General features: G+C 36.4%; 1 protein-coding gene across 1 annotated transcript in view; it reads right to left on the bottom strand.

Moving 5' to 3' along the window:
• Window positions 1-23,905, bottom strand: part of LOC112553782 (dynein heavy chain 7, axonemal-like) — a 73,995-nt gene extending 50,090 nt beyond the window's left edge. The window contains 22 exon segments of the mRNA XM_025221262.1: window positions 16-214; window positions 2,829-2,935; window positions 3,262-3,535; window positions 4,061-4,209; window positions 5,526-5,789; window positions 7,717-7,852; window positions 8,782-8,918; window positions 9,717-9,863; window positions 10,298-10,601; window positions 11,033-11,160; window positions 14,021-14,137; window positions 14,784-14,942; window positions 15,870-16,049; window positions 17,207-17,390; window positions 17,613-17,732; window positions 17,953-18,151; window positions 18,437-18,515; window positions 18,837-18,941; window positions 19,443-19,548; window positions 19,720-19,858; window positions 20,683-20,875; window positions 23,726-23,905. Of these exon segments, the coding sequence (XP_025077047.1) occupies window positions 16-214; window positions 2,829-2,935; window positions 3,262-3,535; window positions 4,061-4,209; window positions 5,526-5,789; window positions 7,717-7,852; window positions 8,782-8,918; window positions 9,717-9,863; window positions 10,298-10,601; window positions 11,033-11,160; window positions 14,021-14,137; window positions 14,784-14,942; window positions 15,870-16,049; window positions 17,207-17,390; window positions 17,613-17,732; window positions 17,953-18,151; window positions 18,437-18,515; window positions 18,837-18,941; window positions 19,443-19,548; window positions 19,720-19,858; window positions 20,683-20,875; window positions 23,726-23,740 (3,441 nt within the window). The 5' untranslated portion in view covers window positions 23,741-23,905.
• Window positions 23,906-23,991: the final 86 nt, after the last annotated feature.

Below are 23,991 nucleotides of genomic sequence, written 5' to 3'. Positions count from 1 at the left end.
TAGAGAAAACCTAACCTTGTGGAGAGATGCAATCATATCACCCTCAAGCTCCAGAAGCCATTTCTCCACTTGCCCACGAGCTTTCGATGTGGAGATGACATCACGCAGCAGCACAACCTCTCCTTCACTGCTCTTCATGTGTGTTATGTCAAGCACGTCAGTAAACTCCAGCTTGGCAATGCCTTCAAAGCACTTCTTTAAGTGTGGCTGCACTCTTATTACACACAAACACATACACATGAAAAAATATGCTTGCATGTACAAATACAAAGATTACTTAGCATTAGATGTATCCCTCCCTCTCAGTACATATTTTAAAATCACCTATTAATTGATACTTAATGGCTAGTCTCATGTTGCAATGTACAGCGCTTTTTGGGGTTTGTATGCCTTGCGCAAGGCTCTCTGAGGCAAGGTTTGCATAGACAGGACGTAGTTCTATTTTCCACAAGGCATGACCTACATTGCATGGCTGTAGTAGTATTGTAGGCTCCTTTTTACCTGAAAATTATAATGTTAAAAATGCCAAAGAGGTTTGAAGAGAAATGTGTCATGTTATAATCATTGTAGGAGAATAATATACCCATGTACATTTAACCAAGTCCTCTCTCCCTCACCTATATCTATTTCTTCTTCTCTCTCTGCTCCCTTGAGTAATATGACTAAGGCAGCCGCAGCAGTTACCAAAAGTATCTTTTTGTCAATGTTGTCTGCTATATTGCTAACTACCCATAGTCCTCTTACAGACATCACTTTGCAAGCCATTTGCAAGTGGCCTTGCTGTGTAAGAGGAAAACAGTGTTGCAATGCTACATTGCAAATGAAATCTTGCATGCACAAACCTTGAAAATATTGCAAACATGAGAATAGCCCTTCAACAGAAAATAATCATCAGATGTAAAAAGGAAATCATGCAGCACTACTCTGACACACTGACTGCACAAAATGACATGTTAGAAACTTCCTTTTAAAACCATGATAGAATGGTAGAAGAATCCTGATGAAAATTGCTCTCCAATGATGCTGGTGTTTGATGGTGTGAAGCAAATGCTATTTAGCAAGGAATTCAAAGTTGTCACAGTGAAATGTCTCTCATAATAATCTTTAACCTCATATCTCATCACATTTTATCAGACTCGTGCATTCTATCCTTGCCTCCCACAAAGACAGTCACATACAGACAACAGACGTCCGCCCTCTGTGCTGCTAAGCAGTGGAACTTTCTTCCACATCACATTCACCACTCGGACTCCAAGGCTACATTCGCACACTCTCTGAAAACATATCTGTTCACAAAGTACTATCCCTAAAATACTATCCTTAACTCCCTTGTAATACTGTCTGTCATGTTAACCATCAAGTACGGATCCAACTTTTTTACAGTATCTTTCATACCTCTATCCATTGGTTTACATTCTGTGCCTATACATATCTCACCATCCACTATCTGTTCATTTATCATCACTGGTCTGCAAAGCCAGTGCAATCTTTCTTGGCAGTGATGCTGCGCATTACAAATACCCATTGTTATTATATGTGATGGATGTTCTGAAACAACTCTTATTTGATTGTGTTGGTCCTTGATGTCAGAGGGGAATGTTGACAGCTTGACAGATGAGTTTGAACCGTCCCACCAATATCCATTAAGTTTTTTGTCATATGATGGAATGAAAGTCTGAAAAAATGGCATTTGACATGATAGTGCTTATGAAGCAAAGTTGTGTAACTGAATTCCCTCATTGCACCCAGTGACATGCATCAACTCTAGGTGAACTTTTATGAAGACCAAAAAGTGAACACTAGCATAGTAAGGCAGTGGGTGGCACATTTCAGCAGTAGGAACAGCAATATGAAAGACAAGCCATGTTTCCATTTTAGACAGCCATCACATTATAAAATGAAAAGCATGTTAATTAGCTCATCAATGTGAACTGATGTATTACAACCAGGAAACTGTGTGAGGAGCTGAATATTGGCTTCAATTCATTGGAAACAATATAGGCAACATTAGAATACATCAGGTGTGTCCTATGAACACTCAAAAAGTAACAAAGAATGGTGTCTGCAAGAATATCAAGACCTACTGAACCAATATGAGGTTTTCTAGATCTCATCATCACCAGTGTTGGGACGAATCACTACTATCAACTGGAGTAAAAACTGCAATCCAAGAAGTGATGAATTATGCCAAACTTCAGGTTTCCATTAAGTTCAAGATGTATCCCTCAGCAGGGGATGTCCACTGCCTTTTGGGACATGAGGGAAAGGGTTATCCTTTGAGCTTTTCTGGAGCATGGAGAAACCATCAACCCTGACCACTACATCTTGACACTAAGCTGAACGTTCAAATTTCCAATGACAGGCCAGAGAAGAAGACAACCTTTCTCTTACAACACGATAATTCCAGACCTTATATAAGACTGTGGAGCATGTTGCCAATCTTGGCTGGACTGTCCTACAACACCCTCTGTATAGTCCAGATTTGGTGCCTTCTGATTTCTACTTGGGTCAATGAAAGAGGAACTGTGTGGTCACAATGTTGCTAGCAACAATGCCATCATAGCAGCTATAAAAGAGTCAGTCACCTCTGCTGGTGCAAACTTTTCCAATCACAGCATGTAAGTTCATTCTTACTGTTACTTTATTCTTTGTGCCTGTTGTAGTTTCCATGGAAATAAGTAGTAGCACAGCAGGTATTGCTGTAGTTCCTTTCGCTTTTTATCATGTTATCTCTTATGTATGCAACTCTCACTCATTTCCTTCACTTCTTTGTGTAATCATCATAGATAAGCAGAAGATTATGTTTCAATGATCTACAAATGTGTCACCTGGTCGGATCCTTTGTCTCAGACAAGATCTCCAGCAGCTCATCGTTAGACAGAAAGAAAAAGCGGGGGAAGTAGAGACGCTTCTTTTCCAGGTATTCATTCAAACCCTGTCACATCATCAAACACATTTCAAGTAGGATTTCAAGGCATTTGTTCCAAAAATGACTGGGCTACACAAATTTGTATTATCCACCTACAAGGTTACTCTACTGGTTTGAGCTATATATCAAATATATGCATGTATCATCAACATGGCAAGCATCTAAAAAATATTAAGCTATCTTCACTTAAAATCAACATCATTTCCTGAAGACAAACTTTTTTCAAGAAAACTCCTTGCTTTGTTTTTGTGAAAATGAAATGAAACTGTTTCCATGTACATGTACTACCAATAAAAGACCACATGTGATAGGTTGAAAAGCTATTCTCTTGCCTTCTGGATCAACTCAAGAAGTTCATTGGACTTCCTCAAGCGTTCTAGGATCTTGTCTATGTTGAGTACAGCCAGCACGTGCTTATCAAGAAGTGAAGATTTAATTATGTCACGCCAGTTTTTGTCAACTGTGGTGAACCTTCGTCCTTCCTCAGGCATCTGAGCCATGATGTCCGGAGAAGAGAAGATTGGTTCTAGGTACAGCCAGGTGGCCTGTACCTTTAGCCACTCATCCAGGATGTCTTGTAGCGTCATCAACTTTGTCTCCCAATCCCTGAAAGACAATATAACAAAGATTAACATCAAACTCTTCATCTTTATATTTTTCATCACTGAGGTAAATCTTCGACTTTTTAAGAACAAAGTCTGAAAACACAAATTCAGTATTTTTAACCCTGCTATAAGACATGCATCTCTAATCTTTTCCTTTTCTCATCTCTTGTGGAAACCTTAAGGACCCTAATGCAATACTTTATGTTCCAACTAACTGGTCATTTCCTAGAAGCATGAAGCCATAAATAAATGTGAATGCTTTTAAGTGCCCACACAAATAAAGGTTTTACACATAATAATAAACACTGATGAGGACTGTGAACAACAAAAAAAGCTGATATAATGAACAGGCCTACTAAATTATAAGAATATAACTTCATTAAGAAAACCTGCAGTCCTTGCACAGTAAAAAGATGACAAATACATGTACAAATAAATTACTTTCTTGCAATACTCAGGCATCACATCTCGCATCATTCATACATCACAACATAACGGCAATGCACAGACTATTAACAACAAGTACTTCATCTCGGCCTCAAAGGGCTGAATAAAGGGAGAGCCTCGCATGGTTTGTGTTTTGACAATGTGGTCATCTAGCAGCTGCTGAATGTCATCAATCGAAGATAGGATCGATGTGCCTGTCTCTCGGTAGGGGATAATGGTGAACTCCATCTGTTAGCCAAAATCACGTAAGAAATGATTAAAACTTAGTTTGTCACAGGAGAGTTCTTATGCTGGTTTGTCTTTAAGGTTTAATAATGACATGAATCCATCCATGCATGCTGGTTTACAGTTGATTCCACAGAGTTTAATGCTAAACCACTTTTTTAATCCTAAGTAGTTACTCTATGTAAAGTCTAGCCAAGTGCTATTCAAACAAGTATTTTAACATATTTTCTTGAAAATATGAAATGTATAAATGGAAGTAACCATGTTATTAGAAAACTACAAATGTGAGTTTACTCTGTGAGACCACATATGGTTACTTTAAAGGCAGCAATAGAGATTCTCCTCCCCACTTCATCACAAAGATAGTGAAAAGAACAAAGCATGATAAAACACATCTGATGGCAGAAATTATATTAAAATTGATCCAAAGACTGTGATTAAGACAGTGAATCAGATAATCAATCTGTAATAACAGACATTCATAGTGTATTTTCTATCATCAATCAGCAACATGTGTAAACTATTTGTTGAAGATTTGAATTCCAGTACCTAAATTCAACAAGTACTGCAAAGCAGGAAAAGTGAACTTTGGATTCAGGAAACATTATGTACGAGTTTTTCATTTGAAATCTTTTTAAATAAATGCAATGTGGCAGAGGTTGGCTTAGATGCCAGCTGAAGGCTAGTTGGTTGATAACACTGGTCAGCAGTAGTAACTGTGTCCAGAGGGGATGGAGGTGGCTTCAGGGTGAAGGAGGGGGCCACACCAAACCTTCCGCTAGATGAACCCCAGCAGCACAATCAGCACTGCCTTCAAATCTGGCCGGGCAGCCATCATATATTATCCCCCAGGTGGATACAAAAGGTGAGGGAGAAGTGCAGTGAGAGAGTTGGCCAAGAAAAGCTTGGCAAGAACAAGTCATGCCCCAGCACTGCTAGCGGAAGTCATTGCCATCTTAACCAGAAGCCCAGTTGAGGACAAAGTGGAAAGCTTGCCTGTTTTCCCTGTTAATCAGTGGTTGCACAGGTATCTGCAGGTGGCCAGCAAGCGGTCACCAAAGCAAAGGTATTAACAACTTCCGGCTACACCTCAAGCATTATCTTTATAAAGTGTGCATGAGTATGAGCTATGTGGTAGGTCATCCAGTTAGATTAACAGCTTCCATTTTAATATTTTGCACAAAGCAGTAAACACCTAACTGCAATTGTGTTAACATTCATTAGGTTTTCAGATTTTACCACTGATGAACTAATATCTTACTGCAAATTCTTTCATGATTAGAAAAAAAGCAAAAACAACATAAATTCCATTAACTTACTGGTGCCCATTCTTTCTTCATGTTCTCCAAAGCCTTCTCTAACCCATATTCTTTGCTGGCAGCTTCAGAGATGCCCTCAAATTTTACAATGTAAGGTTCAAGGTTCATGTCAACAAACTTGCTCAGGCATGAAGTTTCATCTGGCTTAACTGGGAAGCCAACAATTTCAGAAATCTTTTCCCAATGGCGGTCTCTAAGACCAGGATTGAAAAGGGTTTGCACCAGTGGTAAGTGCTCTTTGAACTCCTCAACCTTAGCTTTGACCTGTTGACATTACAAATAAAAAGGGCACATGTTAAAATAAAAAGAGTTCCACAGGTAACAGGTTCTCCATAGTAACATTAGTGCAGAAAGGATGCTTTATAAACTCCTACTGAAATATGGCATTGCCACATAATTCATCATCACTTATACCTGTACCAAAAATGCTCTTTTCTGCTTTATGTTTGGCTTAAGAAAATAATTTCTGAGACAAAGAATGCATCCACTCCGAGTTTAGATTCAGAGAAAAAACAAATGCATTTGTCTGATGCTGTCGCAGTTTAAAGGTGCTGGCCCACATATTAATGATACCATTTATAACAATACAGTAAAACCTCTTTATTAAGACATTCCCAATTACAACCCCCTCTTAGTTACAATCCAACAAATTGTCATGGACGTATTTCACTAAATAAACATCGTGTCTCTTATGACTACCTCCTCAACCTGACTTATGACCAACAATTTATGCTCTATTACAATCTTTTGCAAAAGTTGCATGCTGACAAAAATGTATTACATTTTAAAATATACTGCTTCTGCCAAGCCTCTTACTCTATATTATGATTTTCAGCAGATATCATGTAAAATAAGTGCTTTTTCTGTGGGTCACCTGTCATTTCAACCCAAACCATATCGTTCCAGTTACAGCTAACCATATTGTCCCAACACTGAAGCTGAATCCATCCAGACTCAAAAGACGAATCAATCTCCAATGACAAACAAATTGTTCAAACAAATTCAGCTACTATCATGCTTAACAAAAATGGCCACTTTGAAACACATTCGGAGAACAAATCATACAATGGCGCATAATATAACTTTGTTTTAAACTATTGTTGGAGAGGTTTTTGTTTTTTTGGGGGGTGGGGTTTGAAATGGCATTTGTTGTTATTATTCTGGAGGTTCTTATTAAGTTATATGCAAAGGTTTATATGAAATAGGTGTGACTCCTTGAGCAATCATTTGTGCCTGGTCAACTCGACTTTTGACGTTGGGACAATGTGGTCTTATGTGGGATGATATAGTCATGGCCGAGTCAATTTGACTCAGGTGGGAGGTCAACATAGCCAAGGTGATGTGGTTTTTGGTTGAAATTACCAGCCCCTTCATCCCCGATCATTGCTGTCTCTTTACCAGCACACATCAGTCAATTATGCTTTGTTAACTTTTGTAGAAGCCATGTGTCTTTAAACATAAAATTGAGACTAATTGTGCTTTACTGTGACTTTTTGAAGAAATCATGTTCAAAAATTATAAATAGTGCATTTTAAGAAAACGTCTTTCTCTGCCATGGTGTTAATCGATTGCTCTAACCTGGAGTTAGAGTTGCCCTATTAATCTTCAGTACAGCTGAACATTGGCAGAATATTCATGATCAAGTGAAAGTGAAAACAATAAAAAAATTGTGATATTGGTTTTTAAGAGCCTTATTTCAACATTTAAATAAACGAACTTGAATTTATAGGTGTTTGAAGTCATGGTTCACAAAATGAAAGCAGACTGTTTGATCTCCCTACTACAACCCCTCTAAGTTATGACCCAATTTTGGTGGATTTTAGAGAGTCTTAATAAGGAGGTTTTACTGTCCTATGATGCTTCTCTACCATCATAGCAGTTTTTTTTTTCAAAAGTAAATAATTTTGCTTTTGCATTTGTTGCTCATCTAATAGTTAGTTTCTTTTTTATGGCAGCACTTCAGCTGAAAACTATCCATGACCATTGAGAAATATAAGACTGTTGATTTCCTCTTTTCAAGTTCTGTGACCTCAGATCGAGGCACTGGAGAAATGTCAGGTGAACAGACACCAATGTCTTACAAGAAAAAAAATGGCTGAAATAGTAGTCCTGTCACTTTCAATTTTGTAACATCTACATAAGGGTGTTACAAATGACTAAGTCTTAAATAGTTGTCATGAACTTTCAGCACCTTAGCTGCAATCTTCTTTGGAGCAGCAACACCCTCGAAACCTTTTTCCAGCTTGTACAGTAAACGCCAGAGGTTCCCAACATCCTGGTCCACTTGATCTGGGTTGACATTGCTCATTGGTCCTTCCATCCATGCTCTGCCATCATTAGCATCAAAAAAGCAATAGCAGCCATTATTTTCAATATTTAAGATTAGAAACACTCCTCATGATAGCCATGATTCTGCCATTTTGAACTGTCATTTTTGAAGAAAGACTTTTAGTGGAAGTTGAAATATGCACAGAGCTTATGGTCCCCTGTTCGGCATTCCAATACACTTATTTTCAAGCACATTTATTTAAAAGATTCTCATCTGAATATTCATATACATGCAAATATGTAAAAGAAGGAAAACACTATTCAGAAAGATTTAAGGTGATTCTAACAAACAGTTCATAGGGGGATAGCTATTGCTCACTCATTCTCTTTTGATCTTATTAAGTTTATGTTTGCCAAATGGTCACAGACAAGTACATGATCTATACAAGTACAACAGCAAATCTGAGATTAAGAAAGCTTATGGAAACTATAATAAAAACTGTAATTTAAGACAGACAATGCTTAGGCTGCATTCATTTGTCCCGTGACTTGTACCAGTTATTGGGGGAGAAGCATATGGATAGATGCAGCAAATGACAAGGACCACCACTCAGGCTTGTCTTAAGAAATGGTGAGTAAGTTTTGCACTGAATGACATCCACTCCTTTATGTTTGTAGGCTAGTTCTTTTTCTGGCCACTTAGGCATCAACAAAATTCCTTGAAGGATAATCTTAGAGCGTTGTGCTGGGTCACATGTCTGAGCCAGACCAGCTTACGCCATTTGACATTGGGACTTGCTGCATCATGTTACCTGAGTCAGCAGTGCAAATAATAATTCACATGAAATAACCATTTACTGTTTCACAAAATAATGGGTCTATCAGAACCATCACCGTGTCTGCAATTATCAGGTTCTCTTTCTTCTATTTCATCATTATGTTTTGAGACTACCTTATGTGATGTGGATAGGTTTGAGAAGCTGCTTACTTGTACTTGTTGTTGAAGTCGACAGTGACCTCATACAGATTGAGATAGGGCTTTAGAATACCAATGACAGCCATACGCTGAGGATAGTTTGTTACTTCCCAGCCAAAGGCCTCTTCCTCACTATTGAAGGCTTCAATCTGCAGCAGACCAGATTTTATCATTTTAAAAAACTTTATTTACCAATGTCAATTACTGCCCTACTAATACCTGATGAAGAAATCAAAAAAAGGCTGTGACCCTTTTTCATCTAATTTGAAAAGAACCAGTTATCTTATCTTTGAATTTGTACAGGGTTGTAGCAGGAAGTTGTTCTTTTCACATAGGCTACAACAAGGTGAAAACAAAATTAAATGGATAAAATCTTTGTGAAGTAAGGATAATTCTGCTAATTGGATTTGCTCTTTTTTAACCACAATGCCCTGTAAAGGTATAGCCTTTGATTAAGAATTTTGCAAAATCAAGTTGTAAAATGAGTTAAACATCAATGTGTACAGAAAGATTTCATTTCTGTGACATGATTACAGAATTTATCAAATGCTTATGTCTGCAAGATTACATCCAAGAGGAGAGATAGGAGTGTATACTAATTAACTCTATGTTCTAATAAAATGTTTTATTTGACCTCTCCCTGTGTAGAGGTGAGAAAGTCAATGTTTGAGGGCTTGTGTTTCCTGAACAGGTAATAACCAGGAAATTACTTTCTCCAAATAAGACAAATAAACTATTAAATTTGTATAGATATGACTTAGGGTATGTAATCAGTTATTCAGAAAATATGCTGTACACTTTGTCAGTGATAAAGCAGAAGAGGGACATAGCAAACAAAACTGCCACTGTATTAAAACCAAACAAGTCTTTATATAAGCACGGCTGTGACATTCCTTCAAGATTACCATGTTTATTTAGATATGAAGCCAATAAATAAAGACTGGCACCTTTTCAGCAGCAGCCTGAAGCTTAGCGTCCAGCATCTGTGACTTTTTGAGATAGCGACTGATCTCAGCCATCTCTCCAAGGTTGTGGAACTCTTCCACCTGCTTGCTATAGCTTTCAAGTTCCTCCACAAAGCGTTCACGCCGAAGCTGTAAATAAATATTTTCAAAGAAAAACTGTTACATTTAATAGTGGGCATGTTGTTGCTGGTATACATGCCAGAAATATAGTGGATGTAGCAACAGTAGATGGAAAATCAATGGTTATAATTTAACTATTGCTAATGAACATGCAGTTTGATATCTTTCCCTTTTCTTTTGATTACACTATACAGCATTCATGGCAGAAAGTTTCATTTTAACCACATGAAAGTATGTAAAAAAATGTTTACTGAAGTCATATGCATTATGCTTTTAATTAACCTAAGAAGAAAAATATGTACTGCTACCTGCTGTCTGAGAAACATTGATTAGGTTGGAGTCTTTTTAATCTTCTTCAGAAGAAAGATTGCATGATGATAATGTCCTGCTGAAATACCAAAACTAATGATGAAAATAGTTTGTAGTAATAATCTCTTTCTTACCTTGAGCCCTTCTTCGAATTGTGCTTTTTTCTCTGATATGATAAGCTTGTGTTCCTCAAAGACAGCTGCCATTCGCCCATGCCACATAAAGACCTGTGCATTTAGACGAATCTCAGCAGGTGAAAAGCTGGAAAAATCTGACAAGAAGCTCAATCGTTCCCTGGAAGCCATGAGACGCTTCTCCATCAAGAAGATAGTGTCTGACTCCACTTTTTCAATGAATGTTTTCAAGCTCATCAGCTCTTCTGTGTTGGAAGGTGTGGTCAACGCTTTCTCAGCAATGGCTTCATAGTCATCACAAAGTCTGTAAAAAAACCATCCACACTCACAATATTAAATCTTCTAAAAACAATTTATGTATAAAGAGAACATCATTTACAGACAAATGTATAAACTCCTCTTCCTAAATGGGAAGTTTGCCTACAAACCAATCTATGATCTATGAATGTGCAAGAAAAAAATGACAAGAAACCAATTTATTAGAGTATCATTCTGTAGTCATTTGTTGGTCTTTTTTTGACAGATGCCTCAAAACAGGATGAACTTATATCATGAAACTGTTATCTAATAGTCAAAACAATATAGTTTTAGGCAATATCTTAAAAATTTTTCAAACAAAACTTTGTATGCTGGTCACCATTTGGTTCTGCAAAGTCTTCTAAAACTTTTGCGGACCACAGCAGATAATTAAGCTGATGAATGACAGCTTATCATCTGAGGCAAGGAGGTACTAACTGCTTGTTCTCTTCCTGATGATCCTTGCACATCTTGGTCATCAGCTTGTTGCGCTGGTTCTCTGCTCGCCTACTCAGCTGATGAACCAGGTCCTGACAGTGTAGCTCAAACATCCCCAGCCTACTCACCTGTCAGGTAAGAAGCAACCATTTACTGATATGCGGGTACAAAAATAATGGAGCAGTAAACACCATTCTGCTCAGGAAACTGGTCTTCACACTTAGCACCTTTTAATAGAAATACTTCTTTTAATTTATGATTTAAAAATTTTTTATACATCCATGATTACATAGTAATTTCAGATCTCAAAAGAAGCTTGTAGAATATTTAAACATGATTTCTGATGATTTTATAATTTTAATATTTTTGCTATATATGTCTGTCACAAAGCCAATATAGAGAATATTTGAAATTCCTGATTAATATAAATTATATATAAATATGAATGACTACAACATCTATCACAAAATAAACAGAATAAAGAATACATAAAAGACTCAGCAGATAGATAGTCATTGAACTCTGTGCCCTCTTCGATCACCCCTACCCCAAACAGACACAACTGTACCAATGAAGATGTCAGACAGCAAACATAAAGCAGTATTGTGCTAAAAAAGTCAAGTATTGTTAAACATTACACAAAATCTATTACGTTTCAGAAAGTTTATATATAAATAGTAGTGTCCATGTATGGATTAAAAAGAATGCAAGAAGTCAGTGCTTTAAGGTGTTTTAGGTGTATTTGTGGTATTATAAAGAAAAAACATTTTAACTCTAAAAAGACAAGGGTTATGCATAAAGTGTAAGTGTGACTATGAGAAAAAACATTTAAATGACATCAAGAGATGTGCAAGATTTGTGCTGCCCCAAATAATACAAAGAAATCTTTTAAATAAATAATAAAAATCTTTATTTATTTAAAGTGTAGCTTTACATTTCAATAATCTATTAGGTGTTCTTATAAAAACATCAATAAAACAATTTAATTTTCATAATACTTATTATATATTTTACAAAAAAAAACTCACATGCAATTTCCCAAAATTTTACCAGGCAAAATACTTAACAAATTCTTATATGCTTTAATACAGTGATGCACAACCTTTTTCGGCCTGCGGGCCATATCCATTTCGGACAGCCGTGTCGCGGGCCATATCCATTTCGGACAGCCGTGTCGCGGGCCACTTCACCGCAAAAATACAAAAAAATAGAGCAGATACCATTTTTTTTATTAGAAACAAGTTGTACTTACCATTAATTATGTGGTAATTAGTGGGATATTTGAAGTTGTTTTCCCGAAACCAACTTCTGAATGTCCGGCCTCATCGTAGAGACACCAAGTCGGAGCACTGAATCGAAATGTTCGTCCATCGAAAAAAAGATGGAGAGACGCCCCTACGTGGGGATAAATACTTCTTCTTCCCTTTTTTTCGTTTTTTTAAGGTCTTCTTTTATTACTAACATGCCGATTTCCTGCACTGTGGGCAGAAGTTTTGCGGGCCGGATATGGCCCGCGGGCCGTAGGTTGTGCATCCCTGCTTTAATAGTTTTGAAGTGATTCCTAATTCCAGTTGTCACCTTTTACCTGGCACAATGACATCAAGTCAATATCCTTGGCTTAAAGCACCCTAATGAATTACTAAGTAAAGCACCTTCCATCTTAAAGCATTAATAAGCTCAAGTGTCTCATCCTTGACAAAAATTAAAACCTCCTTATTAAGACCTGCCAAAAATCCATCAAAATCAGGCTGTAACTGAGAAGGGTTGACCAATCGACTTTCACTCCAAGAACTATATGACTTCAAACTCCTTCGTTTATTTAAATGTTGAAAATAATGCTTAAAACCATATCATAGTGCTTTTCTTTGTTGGTTTTGCTTTCTATCAGTCATGCTTATTTATTCTGCAACTGTCTCGATTGATTGAAGAGATAAAGGGAAATAACTCTCCAAAGGCAGGTGGTCAATATGATTTTGAGTCAAAATGACTGGTGACCCAATAAACAAGCAGTCTCTTTCAGAATGTACTTAATTTATTTCATGTTATTTCTGCAGAACGACATAGTACAGTGCAAATGGTCAGCCAGAAACAGTCTATTTTACAATGTTTATAAATTTTTTCAATATGAAATTTCTGCAAAATATAATAATAAAGTACACATGTAGGTCATACGCTGTGTTGGGGAGGTATTTGTAATGGAGATGATGTTTATATAATGAAATGCATAAAAAGTTTTTAGGTTTAATCTAAGATGGGGATCACAATATTGAAGGTCTTAATAAGGAGGTTTGACTGTATTTCATGCATATGCACAATCAAAAGAAAATTAACTGGAAGATTTGTAATGTGGAAAATTCAGACAATTCTAGAATAATCGCTAACTATGATTGTAATAAACTGATGCATTTAAGTATGTATAATGTACCTGAAAAATGTGGTAAACCTTTATTTACATGAAGTACATTTATAGTACCTCAATTGGTAATTTAAGTAATTTAAGACACCGTGCAGTGTGAAGGGGTGGCTAATGAAATAATTCAAAATATGACATACCGAAGGACATCCCAAAATCTTTTTAACAAGAAAATGTCACCAAAATTTCTTAACATTCTTAAACTTTACAATATCGTATTAAAAACTCAAATATTTTAAAAGAAACTAAAAGTACAGTCATGAAATAAAAGAACAAAACAAAAAATACAGAATATCCCACTTGCCTGATATGACCATTGCTTTTAGAATAGAAATAAGAAACAGTGCCAACTTTCTGCAGGAAAGACACATTAAAAAGATATTTTCATTCTTCCCACCTTCAATGCCTTAAAATACATTCTTCCAACTCCCAAGACCATAAGACTTGTCAGAAGAGTAAAAAGAAAAACCATCTCATGGTAATGTTAAAAAAAAATACAAAAGAAAAGTTGAGATCTTAGATATCATAAGGTTAAGTGTTATTAAAATGATCAAGGCAAGGTCACCTAAACCCACCTTCTGAGAGCTGTACAATATTTCTTCATAAAGATTCTGGTACTTCTTGACTTCATTGCAATATTCTGAAAATGTGTGAGTTTCTTCTGTGATGAAACGGTCTACATCTGCATCAGCCTGCAAGAGAGCAATACAAATACTATTTTTTTGTGATGAAATAACATGTCAGCTTTCTCTATTATAATATGACATGTCAACATGGCAAAAGAACAAAAACTGCTCATGCAAAGAAAGTAAAAACATGTTAGTTTTCAGAAATTACACGTTTAAGTGTAAAAGACATGGAAAACTTAGATTCAGAGTACAAAACTAAAAATTAGTGAATTACTCATTATAACTATTATATGCACTAAAGACAAACCATGAAGACATTACTGAACATTGTTCTTCAGCAACTTAAACTGTTTTGATTGATGCATTCTAGACATCTCCTAAATGTAACTTCCTCTACCTCTGTATGATGTAATTTATCCTTGCCTGAGGCCAGACTTGTATCATTCTGACTGGGTCTTCAGTTACTATTAGGCAACATTTAACCTTTATCATTAGTGGAAATTTGAAATGTTAGGCAATACTTATTTGCATTCTGAAATTTATTTTCACTATTAAATTTTCTGTACAAAAAAGTACAATTATCTCCTTTGGCAAATGTCATCAGCAAAATTTAGCACTCGGGAACAGATGGAGGAGGACACCCTGCCAAGCCAGAAATTTAAGAATTGATAATACATAGGATTCATAGGATAATAATAGGATTCTTAACCTGTTTGTTGATGAGGAATGAATATCTGTCAAAGACTTTGCAGTACTCTATGGGGCCAGCACTCTCTTTCTTGATGATGTCAGACACCTTCCTCATGTGGGTCACCAGGATACTCTCTAATATGACAGGCTTCAAATACATTTTTGCTTTGTCGCCATGCTGTAAATAACAACAATTATCCGTCAACCAACAGACTTTAATTCAAATGTATTTGAATTATTTTTAACATGCTTCATGGAGGAGACATGCTAGCACCATCAACTGATTTCTGGGTACATGCACGAGGAGTGATGAGGAAAGAGATGGATGATCACAGTCAATAACTTGTGATGCACATCTTAAAATCTTCTCTAACATATCTTCTGGGCACTTTGCTCCTGAGTTCAGGTTGGCTATTGTTCGTCCTATTATAAAGAAACCATCTTTAGATCATAACTGCTTAAGCAGTTACAGACCAGTTTCAAACCTGTCCTTTCTGTCTAAGGTTCTGGAAAAGATCGTTCTTTCCCAGCTTATGCAGCAAAATCCTCTCTTTAATCCATTCCACTCATCTAATAGAAATGGCCATGGTACTGAATCAGCACTTCTAAAAGTTGTAAATGATCTACACTTCGTGCTGACGATGATAAATTGTTAGACATTTGTATGCTGCATTTCATGCTGGGGATCATTCGATACTTCTACACAGAATTCAGCAGCCTTTTGGTATTCATGATGTTGCTTTGTCCTGGTTTCAATCCTATATCATTCTCGATTAGAGTTTTGCCTTTCCATCAGCATATTTCTTTCTTATGTCTGCAAAAATGATTACCTTGAACTCTGTATGATCAGTACCATTTGTCACATTTTCACCATGATGCAACTAAAACTCTAATCTGTGCCTTTCTGCTGCAAGGATGGAGTATTGAAATACTCTTTTATCTGGAATTTCCAAGTATCTTCTTGACAGACTTTGGCCAAACACTGGGTGCATATGCAAAGATTAATAACATACAAATATATAAGTGCAAAGATATTTATAATTAGATCCAATCTACTTTTAAAAATATTGTAGGCATAGAATTTGGTCTGCTCGTTGAAACTGACCCATTCTGAGTAGAGTTTAGTTTCCACCCTGGGAACAACTGTAGACGCCTTCACTATGCAGTCGAAGGTATTGAGCAAAACAGCTTCAAAGTCTTCAAATGTTGGTTCAAATTTGATCTGAGTATCCTCCAAAATCAAACGCTGTATGAAACCTGGATGCTCAAAAGCCCTTGTTGACAGCTAATATGAAACACAAAAAAACCTATTTAAGAGCATGCATATAGGAAATTTCATACAAAATAAATAACAAAGTACCAAACAAATGTGGGATTCCTTACTGATGGTTATACATTTAATGACATAATAATAAGATAGTGAGGGGTTAGGAAAGGACCGATATGCATGCAGTAATGCACACACACACACAGGCTAGCACACTTGTGCGGCACGGTGGAGGTGACCAAGGTCTGGCAATGTCATCCCCACTGGAGAAAGTGGGATGGGAGGCTGCCAGCCTTCCCTCCAGCTTCCTGTTCCCTGGCTTTTCCAACCTCACGACCTGTGGCCCTGTGACCTGGGTTTTCCAAGGAGAAGGAGATGGGAGGAGGGGGTAGATTCTAGAATATTCGGGAGTAGCTGTAGCACTCTAGAAGTGTACCGAGTTATGTAATTGTTTGTAGAGAGTAGGCGTCAAACAGCCCAGGACTGTCCCTTTCCCACGCCGGGTGCACACGTAATAACCAGCCTTTAGCTGCCCACCCACGGCTACTGGTCATTGTTACATCAGAAGTTACGCAGGTGCCTGAGCCACTTAGGGAAACAATGACCAGACAGGTGTGTCCAGTGGCGCCACGTGGGCTGGGAAAGGGGATAGATGGTTCTGGAAGGTTCGATGGTAGGGAGAATAAGTAGCATAGCTTTACAGTGAAGAGGGGGCATTTTGGATTTGTAAGTAAGAGTGGAGAGACATCAGGCCAGCCACCGAGCGAAACTGAATAAAAGAAACTTCAGTGTGCGGAAATTCCATTTTTGTTGCTATTCCTGTACGACTAGCCCAACCCTACGTAGCCATCAGAGACTGACGTGTTGGTTACAGTAGCAATGAGGGGAGAGGGGATTCACAGGGAGGAAGAGTTGTCAAGGTGAGAGCATCGCCCCACCGATGAGTTTAGAGATTGTTTAGATTCCTTGTGAATGTTTCACTTTTGCTGGCAACACCAACTGGCCTACAAGTAAAGCCCATTATACCCACGACAGTGTTCACTGTTTTCATTATTGCAGTGTGACTGGGCAAGCAACCCCATATCCCCTCCTACAGTAATGTATTCTTTTATTATGTGATTAAAACAGAAACTAAGACTGCCCACACTAAAATGTGTCACAATGGGCCGACATACTGGGGGCTGACAAAGCAGGTCTGTGTAGTCTTTGATTGAGTTGAGGGTTAGCTGCTGCAAGTTATCTGTCATGAGAGTGGCTGCACAGTTGAAGAAGGATTCTAGCTTGGCCTGATCCTGGTTGCTGGGCACCTGCTTGCGTTTGTTCCCTTGATAAAAGATGGTTTGAACTTCAGGGAACCACCTGCAAAATAGTCACCTTATTAGCCATACTTGGTTTTGCTCTCCAAATGATGCCACAAAATCAGTTCCCTTGCATCTCTTTTACTTCAATACAAGGCAGTTCTTTGTTACTTTTCAGAGCTTGTAATACCCCCGGGCCTAACATGCTATCACAGTTTACATGAATAAAAAGCACAAACATACTGATAACTATGCTTTTGCCCACTACTCTATAAACACTCACTTTTTCAGCAGCCGTTCTTTAGCAGCTTCAATGTGGCGAATGAATGTCTGTTGAGCACTCTTCAGTTCCATGGAGTCAGTACGGTTATGAAATTCTTCGATATCAATAAAACGCAGACCGCTGAAAATATACAATAATTTGTCAGGATCACTTTGTTTTCTCTTTCTCATTTGCATGCATGCACATATGCACTAAAAAGTTTACCCTATTTAATTTTCAATCCAACAGTCAACAGAAAAAAGCTTTCCTTGTTCAGATGTACCTAATGCTATAAATCATCACATCACTGTATATTACAGCATCATCATGTATAAAAATCTTGAATGTCATAGCACAGCACCTGAAGGAAGTATGCCACAGGCTGAGAACCTGCATCATGCAAGGATTGGTGTTGTGAAGATTGTATGCAATGGCTTCAAATGCAGTCATGAAGGACTGATGCCATGGTTTGGGAACCACAGCCATCTCCTCTCGATGAGGTAATGGCTTCTCTTTCTTCTCATCTTCTGGTTGTCGTGGATCTTTCAGTACAAAGTCAACTGCCAGACACATTGTTTAGAAGCTGATAAAAACTAGAATGCAGCATATGCATATGCATGTGCATGCAAACAATCATAGAGGAAAAAAGAATGCGGAATAACAAAAGAAAGCGGAATCATGAATATCATTAGCTCTCCCATCAGACAAGCGTATGAGTGTATGTATAGCTCTTCATTATAATTGTCACATTTTAATGACAGCATACACACTTTTTTCATATTCTCCGATTGACCAGAATTCAGCATTTTACAATGTCCTGTGGGTGAAATAAAACATGCACACACCAATGGCTTTCTTGACACTAAGAAGATAATCCTCTCGCATCTCATCAGACAAGTTTTCAATGGTCTCCGTGCGGCCATTCTGAAGAAATAAATTGTGACTAAGCTGAAAAAGCTCGAACAGCTGTGACAGACTTACTGTTTCATATCTTCCTCTAAAATACATTGTTGCATAATTTCTTGCATAACTGACCTATTTCATTTAACCAGGTATGGAGAAAAGGTAATTAAAGCCAAGGCAAAATTATATATGTTACTTCTTGACAAGATAAGATTTTATTCTGGTCCCAAATAACAAAACATTTCCACATTGTTAGGTTCAAAATAACATATTAATATGTATGTCTCAGCTAATCTCAAAATGTAAGTGACTTTAAAGAGACTATTTTTACAACAGGCTCACCTTGAGGTCATTTGAAATAAGAGAAAGCACATTGTCAAGCCAGTAGTCTTCCATGGGCGCCACATGCTCTGTATCGATTCCATTATGGATATAGTAGTAGTAGCGCTGTCACAATAAACATTAAGAGAACAATAAAAATATGAAACTTGCACTTATTGGGTGGGTGTGGGAGTAAGCCAGTGGACAATATGCTGCTCTAACCCCTCAGCAATTCACTTTCCCATATATAAGTGAGCAATTATGCTATCTATATATGGGGAAGTGAATAGGCACATGATTAGAGGACTAGTAAACCGATTCGAAACCTATATGGTGTATATCATAGGGTTGAGGAAGGTAACGCAGAGGGGGAGAGGAGATGGGCACTGATCTCACAAAAAAGAGCTGGCCCTAAGGAAAGTATGGTAACTAACACGTCACTCCCCAGCAAAAAAATGCATCATAAAACTGCAAGTTCTTCATAAATGAAAGGTCAGCTGTCAAACAAGGACCTGATTTCTGGGTGTGTGTCATGCAGAATTCATTTGAAGAATTTACTAATGACCATATATGCAAGCCAGCTACTGGTTACACTTGCAAGCTAAGACTTTAACGCTCTCAACTTACCAGAATGTCTTTTTCAGCAGGTGTTGGGGATCCTACCCTAGCTGTGCTTGGAAGTTCCCCATTTTCTGCTATAGGTGCAGGCTGTGGTAATGATGTGTCATCTTGTCTGTAATAAACATGTCATCTTGTCCTCATCAAACTTTTCTACTTATATGTTACTTCTTATGTACTACAATGATGTTATACAGAATATTCCATTGAAATGGTACACAGATGCACTGGGTCATTGCTCCATATCCTAGGGAAAATAAAATTTAAAACACAAAAGGCAAATTACAGGATTATGTCCACAAGAGCTTTACGAAAGTTTTCCCTGTCTTTCTTAGGTTGTTTACTGGAATCCACAGTTCCACTCTGTTGAGATGTCCCTTCCATGGGCTTCAAACGAGATGGTTTTTTGCGCTGAGGTGAATCCCCTGAGGAGATAAATTTCACCTCATGTAAAGATTTCATTCACCATTATAAATATAAAATATATAATGTACCTAAGTGTTCATAACCATTGTATATTTTAACTGTAAACAAAATGAGGCAATAACCTTCCTCCAATAACCTGCACTTTATTAAAAATTCAATGCTATAAATTTAATGAATACATTTTTATTTTATTAGTTTTTATTAGTGACCAGCAAAACATTTAATTTGCTTAGAAAATTACAGATCCTATTTATATAATGATACAAAATTGTAGAATTTGTGTTCAATGGGCTAAACTCTAAATGAAAACTTGACTTGTCAACTTTTGGTGTGATATCTGACTTTCTAAATGCATGCAAATAAAGATATACACAAGGTATATGTTCTTTAACATTGCTGCAACATTACTGTGCTCAAAAATATTGTTAACAACTGCCAAGTACAAGCAGACTGAGTAAAGTGTTGCACTCAGAAGATTGCATGATCATGTTACTTGAAACCCTGCCAGCTCATCTAGTAGGATATGAGACAGCTTCATAAATAAACCAGATTGGCAGCACTATGCTATGCAATGCCTGATCTTAATGATCTCTCCTCTACTATCACAAAACATACTGAAAGCTTTAAAAATCGTACTCCCATTAAGCAATTCAGTTGTGAGGAAAATACCTTTCATGATAGTGACATAAACAGGAAAAAGACATAAATAGGAAAAACAGATATATGACAACAAAGCAGCATTTCATTTGCATTATTTATGCTACAAGCCTACAAGTGTTATTAACAGCTGCAATGTTATTACTGATTCATGAGCTTTACTCACGTGCTGTCAATTCTCGGACAAGGTCAATGGCGCCTTGCTGCTCATCTTCTGATTTGGTGGAAAGAATGAAAGATGGAGGGTTGTCATGCCATTCAGGTTTACTGCGTTTCAGTGGAAGGACTGGCAGGAATCGTATGGGGTCATCTGTACCCTTTCCTTTGCTGCCTCCTCCCCCTGCTCGGGGAGTCAGCTGCTGTATAGGAATAAGAACAACCACAGTCACCACAGTGCTCATTATTGCAATTAAAATTAGTGTGAATGCTGAAGGCAATGAATCCCACATAGTAAAAGTTAAAAGAAAATAAGCAGTAAGTAAATTATCAATTCACAGAGGAAAGATAAACACCATATGCTACTGCATAAGAAAATCAGGCAATTGCAGTTCTTTGAGAAGGTATAAAAAAAATATTTAATGTTTACTTTTTAAGCAGTATAATCCTATCAGAGCTTACAAGAAATGCTAGCTTGCAGCTATTAAATATTTTTGACTTCATAAAAAAGCTGCTTAGTACTGCTAGAAAGTAAAGGAAACTTTAACTACATACTTTACTATCAAAGATTTTTGCCATCATCACCATGTGGATAAGACCTAAACGTAATATAAGACCTATACATTTACAGTTGAAAAGCAGTAGTTGCTGTACTCATTACTGAAACATTTATCATGAATAAAAACTTATCATTTTCATTATATTTATTGTTAACTTTGGCCCACTTGTGCCCATACATGATACAGCCTTCTTGTCTAGCTATTTAGTGATTATGTTACATAAGTTAACATCATGAAACTATGTGAACAAAATAATCCTAGATCTACCCCCCAAAATCAATGCTCAATGTAAAATACACCAATTTGACACTATTTGTCTTTCGAGCCTTGCCTCTATTGCTTTCCACAATGACCTTCAATACTTTCAAGGCTGACTGAAAGACCCACCTCTGTTGTGACTATATCTTCAATTCTTGCCCTCTTTTCCTCCCTTCCCCATTCAATGTTCTTTCTTTTTGCATGCTGTGTTGTGTACATGCTACTCATCTTATGCTGTTACTAAAGTGCATTGAGCCTATTTGCAGGTGGGGAAAGGCAATATATAACTATTATTATTACTATTAAATTATCAAAAAAATTAAATAAAAATTAACACCATACCAGTCTTGCAAATACAGTGATTATATTTTCAGTAAACCTGTTTTTTTTATTTTGTTCAGAAGTAATGCTACTCTACTAATTGAACGAGCAAATACATTCAAACCCTAGTATCGAAAGCCCTAACATATAAATTTCTACTATAAGAAATCAAGCGGTTTTGTTGTTTTTTTTAAATCCTACCCTATTATGGGAACCACTAGGTCGACTTTTAATTTATGGTCTCAAAGTTAGATCTGAAAAATTGAATTCTGAATAAACACTTTAAAGACAGCATCTGTGCTGGCAAACTGCATCGCTGAACTAAACAAAGAAATGACACTTTTCCCAATAACCTAAACTTTTCTCTTATTAAGATATTAAATATAAGTAACTGCTGTTTATTTCTGATCTATTTAATTGTTTGCTATATACCTAGGTAAATAAAGTAAACATTTACATAGATTCCAACATATAAGGTTGAAATGTAGAATACAAATTTCCCAAATACTCAATATGAGATTTGCCCAGCATACTTCATTTTGATTCTTTCCTCTCCACATGCAGATAAATGTTTGATGCTATGGGGAATATTAAAAAAAAAACTGCATTTATTTTTAATACAAACTATTAATTCAATTATGTGTTTATCTACAATTATATCTTAATAAGAATAATAATTATTTACTTTTATAAACTTTCAGACTAATCCTAGAAAGACGTTTTATTCCCATTCACAGAGGAAAGAAGACTGAAAAATATATAATGTACAAAACTGATTTCATCATCTATTAATATTTATGGAGTTATAATTACTGGTGAATATATCTACATAAATAATACCTATTATAATCTCACATGTGCATGCATGTGCACACAAACACACACCTGTAAACACACACCTGTAAACACACACATGTGCACATGGCATATTGAAGCTTATCATTATTACACAGTATAAACTTTTTTTTTTTTTTTTAAGTGAGATCAAAGCATACGAGAAAAAAATGGGAAAGAAAGAGTAGATAAACAAACAAAAAAAATGCAACAGATTTTACTAAAGATGAAACATGAGCTATAACTTGTCAGACTAACATCCTCCATCTTTAAATTTATTTTCCTTTCTATATTTTATACTATATTCTATTAGCTGTTTTTAAACATGATGTGTAATAATTTGAGCAGTTTACAATTAACATGCATTCCATAATCAATTTTTTAAATGTATCTTCTAATATCTAGTCCTTGATCATTATTAGAGACTGTGTTTATTTTTTATTATTATTGTTGTTGTTATCATTAAAAATTCTCTTGTTTTTATAACTGTTTAGGTCAAAGTGTATATGTTGTTTCTTTTGTGACATATAGATATACACATACAATAAATCTGAGGAAGAGAAATAAATTTAAATACTTCTATTTTCTGCTGCCTTTGTATGGCTTTTTACATGGAAATAACACAAAATTATTTTATATTAAGAAAAAATACAAAATGCACGAAAAAAACAACAATTATTTCAAGTCATTCAAAAAAGCAAATTTGTAAGCAAAGTTACACAGTTTCAAAGTAATTTTAAAAAAGTATAAATCAATGCAGAAAATTCAGTTCTTACCAGCAGAAATGCAAAACAGTGAAGAGTTATGAGTAATCAAAGTGCTTTTTAACCACTTTAAATGTGTATATGCATAAATATATACGTACAGTCTTATAAACAAACACAACACAGGAGTTTTTAAAAGAAAAATATTTGATGAAAATGAAGATTACATTAAATTTGTTTAACACAAATTCTAAGATATATAAATGGTGAAAAGCAAATATCTATTAATCTCTGGTAACTTAATTGTGTCCAGCAAAATCGTCTATGATAAATGCGGTAAACATCACATCGTTAAAGCATCAATGCCAAAACATACCTTTACATTCGCCATTCAATTTAGCAGTCCAGTTTTTTGTTTGTTTTTAAGGCGATGTATGGATGAATCCCTTAAAAAGGATATAATTAAGGTGCAAAAGATGTGCACAAGTGGCAAGTCTACTACACCAGCATTGGCGTCCGCCAGCAACGAGATGGCGGCGCTATGAGATCCGTTGCTAGGCGCTTCTCGTATGAGCGTGATTTCATGAATCACTAGCGATGCACTGTATTTTATACTTAAAGTATTTATTTATGTCACTAATC

The sequence above is a fragment of the Pomacea canaliculata genome, linkage group LG1, assembly GCF_003073045.1.
Source record: "Pomacea canaliculata isolate SZHN2017 linkage group LG1, ASM307304v1, whole genome shotgun sequence".
Taxonomy (NCBI): domain Eukaryota; kingdom Metazoa; phylum Mollusca; class Gastropoda; order Architaenioglossa; family Ampullariidae; genus Pomacea; species Pomacea canaliculata.
This window is presented reverse-complemented; position numbering and strand designations above follow the sequence as displayed.